Raw genomic sequence first — 6,836 nt, 5'->3', positions numbered from 1 at the left:
TATTTTTCGCAAGTATGTCAAAGTATTTATTATACTGTATATCTCTTTACATAATAGACAAATAAGGAGTATCGACAAGGCACTGGGCTTGAAAGAATGTGTCAGATAGGTTTAGGACGGAGCAAATTGTTAGGGTTGACATTTAGTACACAAACATCTTTGTACTACCGGGTATATATCTGCGCCTTCACGCTAATCTTCAGTGTACAAATAACATTAAAGAACCCATTTGCCTTAAAAACAGAAGGGAATTCCCGTTTTTGTAATGTTTGAAACTTGAATACATTTTCTCTGATGCAATAAAAGTAAGAACAAAATGAATGAGTAAGTTTGCATAATTGGAAGAAAAAAAAATCAGTCATACATTATGTTTCAGCATATACTTCACAATCCATGGCAGCATACAGAGCAGCGATAATTAACTATTGTTCTCTTGCTTCATTTCACTCTCTGTCTGCTGTGTTGTTTCTTTCTTTTTAAATCCCACGGATGATCAAAATATCGGTTAACTGTTTGGTTACCACATGCATTTTTTCAAGCATTTTGCCAGAAAACCATGTGGTACATTATCAAATGTTCCAGCCAGAGATGGTTAGCATCAACATCACAAAAGGGTCGATCTGGGGGTCATCATCACACCAGATGGTGGCTGCACTCTCTATCTGTCCAGAGAGGACTTCTCCTTTTCCTTCTCTTTTAACTGCTGGGTGCGATGGGACTCTTGGTTCTTCTTGAGGATCTGGTTGATGCAGTACTCACTCTCCTGACCCACCTCTGTCAGCCGAAGGTCCAGCTCCCGCACCATGGGGTTCTCCTCCATCCCCTCTTGGACCTGTTTCCCTCCATCCTGTTAAAAATGAGTTAGACAGTGCATTTTTTATTATCATTTTTTTTTTTTTCAATGAGGAATGAGTGAATGAAGAAGCATCATGCCACAATTCACATATCCTATGTCTGGGCTTCTGCAGAAATGTGTTTGGAACTGATACAGTCATTTGACTACAAATTAGCATCCTGTCAGCATGGCAGCAGAGCCTATGCATGACTTCACCCTTTGTATAGAGTTTACACCCACTGACATATTCATGTTCTCTGAGTAAGGCTACACTATGTTCAGATGTATCTGGTTAATGAATTCCTAGTAGATGTAGCTCTTACACATTGCTTATCTGGTCCCATTTGAATGAGAGGATGTAAGCCAGATACTTGCTTTGTTCGTGAAAATTTATCAATGCCACATTCTCTATTTGGATATTTTCTGCAGAACTGTGTAACATGCATTAGGAGAGTTTGTTTTACTCTGTAAATCTGTTAGTTCCTCTATAAATATTCAAGAATCATATTTTCTGGTTCTTTCTTTGTATCAAATATTTCTAGTTTAACCCTTTGCATTTGTGATTCAATTGCAAACAAACAAACCAAAAAAAAAAAAAAAAATAGCCCAAGATTAAAATTTACCACAATGTCCAGTTATACTTCATCACTTTCCATCCTGTTTGCATATATCTACTTGCAAAAGACTTGGAATGTTACAAAGGGTTACTGTTGACTGGAAAGCAATCATTCTGACTCTTTTAGACATACACAGTACATCATTCTAGCAATCTCTTCAGTTCCCCAACTTGAGGAAAATCGCCTTTAAACTAAGTCAACAGGCAGCTGATTTAATGAGTGATTTCGTAACTGTCTTAAAGATATTGCTATTGTGAAACCTACCTGGCCTAGTCTATTGCAGGACACGTTGATGTTGACCAAGGTACTGTTGTGAATTAGAACCTGGGCTAGTGCAGCTGCTGTGGGCTCACTCAGTTCGTTACTTCCCATGTTGATGGTCTCCAGTGTCGCATTCTTCATCAGGGCTCTGCACAGTGCCTGTCCACCTGATGGCAGAACAGAGTATTAAAACAAGACCATTGACATAAAATCCTGAGTACTATCAGTGGTGCCTTTCTCACTTTGATTAGTTCCTGAGATTCATAAATCTTACTTCTGTGTGATGTCGTTTTATATGGTTCAGAGTTGAGATACATATTTTGGAACAACATGGATAAAAAACAAACAAACAAAAAACCCCACAAAATTCATACTCCTGTATGTTGTGCACTTCACAGGAAGAACCATGTACTGATCATTTACTTGGTATCTTTGAAATACCAGTTGATGCTATTAGTTTTACTGGCACATCTGCTTTCAGATTACAGATTTCATCCAATTTTGCAAGTAAACATGGTATCCATAAATGCCTACACCAAAGTGAATCATTGACTTACACATAATGGAACATGCAATTTGTATAGAATAGGAAAATATCACAGAATAATGATTGTACTTTAGAAAAAAAAAGAACATTGATCCCTTTAGGATGATCCAAGAAGCATTCGATCCAGAATATGGTATTTAACAGGCATACCATGCCACAAGAGAATTCTTTGAAATACATAATAAGTTTGACAAATCAAGATGCTATCAATATTCCCCATCCACGTGTATGTTATTTGACTTTTTAGCAAAAAGAAAAAGAAGACAAAAAGTGGAAAGGCAACAAAGTGGAGTGAAAGTCATTTGTATCTCTCACGTGTATGTGTTTCACTAAGTTTCACTTGCATAACAACTTGGCAGCTTCAATAACCTATAACATACTCTGTGAGAAAGCGCTGTGTCATACCTTCATCTCCCATCCTGTTGAGTCTCAAGTCCAATTCCTTCAGGGTCTTGTTCTTCCCTAGGGCATGCCCAATTGCTGCTGCTCCTGCAGACCTTACACGGTTATTGGACAGATCTAACCGTGTGAGCTTGCAGTGTCCATTCAGGAACTTCCCAATTGCCCTTGCCCCATGGTCACCAATGATGTTATGTGAAAGGTCCAGTTCCTCAAGACCAGGGTGATCCAGGATGTGGGCGATGAGAACACGGGCCTTGTCATCGTCCACCTTGCTCCTGTGGAGCTGGAATTTCTTCAGGTGGCTGCATCTCTTGATACACTTGGACAGTAGCATGCAGTCCCTGGCAGTGAACTGGAAAAGGTTCCACTCAAAGTTCATGCCGCAATCTCGAACCCCATACGTGACGCTGAATTCCTCCAAGTGGGGCAGTTTGTCAAGGGTGGTAGAGAACTCAAAGTGGTCCATGATGGGTCCATCCAAACCGGCATCACTACCAGCATCAGAAACATCATCCATGATCTTTGTTGGCTCCTCTTTGACAGGAGGTAGCAACTGCTTGATGATTAGTCGCTTCACATAGGGTGCACACAATGGCAAAGTGTTCTCAAGTACTGCCATGTCTGAGGTCTCGGGCACAAAGTGCTCAATGATATTCTCCAGATGCGTTTCAAAGAACATTCGCTTCCAACTATTGCCAAACTTGGAGACGTCACACACCTCCTTCCCTGCCTTGCAACGCCTCTCCCAGTAGCCTTCATCTGAAACCAAGTGTGCCACGACCTTCAGAGGCAGGTCCACAGAGATCTTTTCAAGGACCTTAGCTTTGTACTTAGGAAGTAATTCGTCCAGCTTTGGATGTTCTGTGGAAATGAAATATATGCACATATTTGGTTACTCAATGCTGATTCAACTTGTTTGCTCATCATCTCATGTAATCTGGCTTTCATTAAATTAAGATACCTATGACTACTACTTTATGAATATTTCTGAATAGTTTTCATTTTTATCGTGGTACACACAAGTCTCCCAGAATATTCATTTATTTTATTCATTCAGAAACACACCTTCAAGCATTGAAGAAATCTGTACATAACTATTCCAATATGTCACAAAGTGATATGCTCAACAGCTGTGTACCAAATACAAAGTGAAACAATGAAAACAGTTTTGCTTTCATCTTTAAGCAGCTTTAATGTCTGTTTCACTACTGGTAACAAGTATAGTAATGTATGAGTTCAAAGGAATATTTTGGGAACAGCTAATAAAGGCAATTCCTGAAAAAAAAAAAAAAAAAAAACAACTTATAAACATGAATGTTCACCTGCAAAATTGCTGACAATGTGATTGACACAAAGTTCTGTCAGAAGGGGCACTGTGGCTAGTGACCAGTCAGGGTCCTCTGCTATAATCCGCCTCATATTTCTGTTGTCGGCTGCTGGATTGCTCTTTGCACTGGTGATGGGAGACGGGATAGAACGCTTGGCACTTCTACCACCTCTCTTGGCGCTGTTGGCATTGTTGTTACTAGCGCTGGTTGGGACTGCATTGTTGTTACTGTTGGTTTCTCCCTTGGTTCCACCTGCTGAGGCAGGACCATTTTGCTCCGAGAGTGGAGGTTCCGTAGTAGTAGCCATCTGTGAGTCCTTTTGAGTTCTTCAAAGAGCTTGTGAAAAAAAAAAGAGGAAAATACTGGTAACTATACACGTGTATCACTAGACAACATAAGTATCATTTATATTCCTAATAGCATAAATCTATATGGCTCCAAAAGAAATAATGCTTTGCAAAAAGCAATTTATCTATAGCTAAATCACATTTCAACAAGGACTGCCTTTCTTGCATAAGCTTTTATTTAGGTACATTTGCATATTACAGACTACAACTTGCTACAACTACAATTACTACTTGTACTGGTAGAACCTTTCTACTAGTACTACTAGATTGTTTGTTTACTAAACTTACTACTACTGTAAGTTACTAGAATCTAGGTACTGTAGATACTAATAAATGGTTCATATATTAATTCAAACTTTGAAATTAGGTTAACCTTGCCTCGCTGTGGAATTGATTGGTAATTTAAGTAGGCTCACTATCTGCCTTTCGTTAACATTCGTTATTTTTAGCCACAAAATGTGTCACCTACTTTGTTCGAGTGTATTTCTACTGCGTAATATAGAGAATTATGGTCTGCAGAGCTAGGGATGCGGATGTCCCCAAGCACGTAAGGCGTAGTGTAAGGGCTTGCTTGTATAGACAGGACGGTAGTACAATGTAGGTTACAATATGCAGTAGTGCTATACCTTGTAATATGTACGGTACTTTGTTATCACTCTATGCTATCACGTTTGTATGCTGCCCATGTATGAAGGCTGATGTACGGAAGGAAACAACACAGGTGAATAGGACTGTCTCACGAATGGCTGGGCATTTAAGCTGTGGTTTTGATATCGGAGCCCTGAATAAAGGTTGCATTTGTGAGATGTTGCCCATTTATATCCTGTTTGAAATTATCTAGTTATTTTCTGTGTGGATTCTGAACCCTTTCACGTGGCGTAGTCGGCAGGATCAGATGTTACCAGAAAAGGATGGTTTTTATGGATTGTTTGTGGGATGTTGCCCATTTATATCCTGTTTGAAATCTAGTTATTTTCTGTGTGGATTCTGAACCCTTTCAGTAGGGCCAAGCATGGTGTTACCGGACACCATAGTATCACCGGACACGCACATTTTTGCGTACCTGTACGCGCGAGACTTTGTAGATTAGCCTCACAGAACTTTGTGTGGACCGAAATCGCAAAAAAATGTGACATAAAAATGTAAAAACACGAAGAAACTGACATTTTACCTCAAATTTATCTAGTTGAGTGACCCGCACCTCGTCATAGTTAATATTTGAATCACATTTCACGACTGAAATTCTATGAAATCTCACTCACATACAGGAAAAATGCTGAAGATTCCAATAGAACCAAAAAGTTCACTGATCGATATCAGAAATTTGTAGCTATTGTCCTCAAACGCAAACGATGAGGAAAAGTTGTGCGCTGAGGGGCCCGCAACTCATCTCCCGCACGTGCAGCTCCCATAGACAAAGCATGTAAACTAGAAGTAGAGTCTAACCAGTTGTCGATTTCTCACAAGGTTTTAATTGCGTGAACTGTTCGAAATGTTCAAGACAGACATTTTACTGTAAAATACTAAATTTAAGCCTCATTTGCCCATTTTTTCTTTGTCATCCCCTCGGTGAAAATGTGTACGGCGATTTGTGGGATAAATTGTGATTCTGGTGCAAGGACGAGGTGCGAAAGATGTCGATTATTTCATTGCGAAAATCGTGTCCGGTAATACAATGCGATTTTGCACCGCGCAAAAAGACAACTTTTTTTAGAGGGGTATGTTTGAAGCATATTTTCTAAAAACTGGAGCGAACAATTGACATAAGTTGGCTGAATTTGTAATTTCCAGGAGTCTGTGAATAAGTGATGTTATTTTTAGTCGAAATTTCATCCTCTGAGTACGGAATTCAAAGCCACGAAAAAAAGGTCCGGTAATTGGATCTACCACCGGCCACCCTTGCACACTGCATGCACCAGTTAGTAGGGAGGTGACCTCCGCTCCGCCCTTAAAATAGCCTCCCTGCATGCACTGCCAGTGCAGTGGCACTGACTGTCGTTCAGTGACAAATTGAACGGCAGTGAATGGAGAGGAGACATAAACCACAATAATGCTTCACTGTCGTCGGTATTCTGACACGATATTGACGTAACAGTATCAGTAACAGCTAGAAACAGAATATTGCCTGAGACGCTGAGTCTTCGCCTGCCCCGCTGCCGAGATATGGAGCTCATTTGTCGGGCAGAAGCTCGGGGGACTTCGGGCACCTGTGTCGGTACGCGTACGACGAGTTTGAGCTCGCGCTCGGGGGACGTGGGAAGCAGGTGACAAACCTATCTTCATTCCACATAATATTCAGTTTATCAACATTGAATCTTCAACTTTCTGAGATAGAAACCTACACTACTATTTTTTGAAGGAGTCTATGTGAATACGGTACAACATTGATCTTTTAATATAGCAAAATAATTACCTTTTATCAGTCTTCCTACAGTCCCGAACAGGTATTGTTGTAGGGTTGCTGTGACAACTAATGCGCATGCTCAGCACGCTGTCCGC

At 40.2% G+C, this 6,836-nt stretch overlaps 1 protein-coding gene across 1 annotated transcript; it reads right to left on the bottom strand.

Moving 5' to 3' along the window:
• On the bottom strand, positions 1-6,836 carry LOC140226444 (dynein regulatory complex subunit 5-like). Its single transcript, XM_072306913.1, has 5 exons — positions 6,751-6,836; positions 3,985-4,326; positions 2,666-3,523; positions 1,717-1,880; positions 1-847 (listed from the first exon to the last, which is right to left on the bottom strand). Exons 2-5 carry the CDS (start codon positions 4,295-4,297, stop codon positions 659-661), a joined length of 1,524 nt encoding a protein of 507 aa, XP_072163014.1. The 5' UTR covers positions 4,298-4,326; positions 6,751-6,836; the 3' UTR covers positions 1-658.

This window comes from Diadema setosum, chromosome 1, assembly GCF_964275005.1.
Source record: "Diadema setosum chromosome 1, eeDiaSeto1, whole genome shotgun sequence".
Classification (NCBI taxonomy): Eukaryota; Metazoa; Echinodermata; class Echinoidea; order Diadematoida; family Diadematidae; genus Diadema; species Diadema setosum.
The sequence above is the reverse complement of the archived record's forward strand: the minus strand, read 5'-3'. Positions and strand labels throughout refer to the sequence as shown.

Bases quoted from the DNA above. Each gene is read 5' to 3' on its own strand.
- LOC140226444 (XM_072306913.1), bottom strand. From the start codon at position 4,297: ATGGCTACTACTACGGAACCTCCACTCTCGGAGCAAAATGGTCCTGCC. The intron at 3,524-3,984 runs GTGAACATTCAT...TCATTTCCACAG, and splicing joins CATTGTCAGCAATTTTGCAG to AACATCCAAAGCTGGACGAA. The intron at 848-1,716 runs GTAGGTTTCACA...CATTTTTAACAG, and splicing joins CCTGCAATAGACTAGGCCAG to GATGGAGGGAAACAGGTCCA.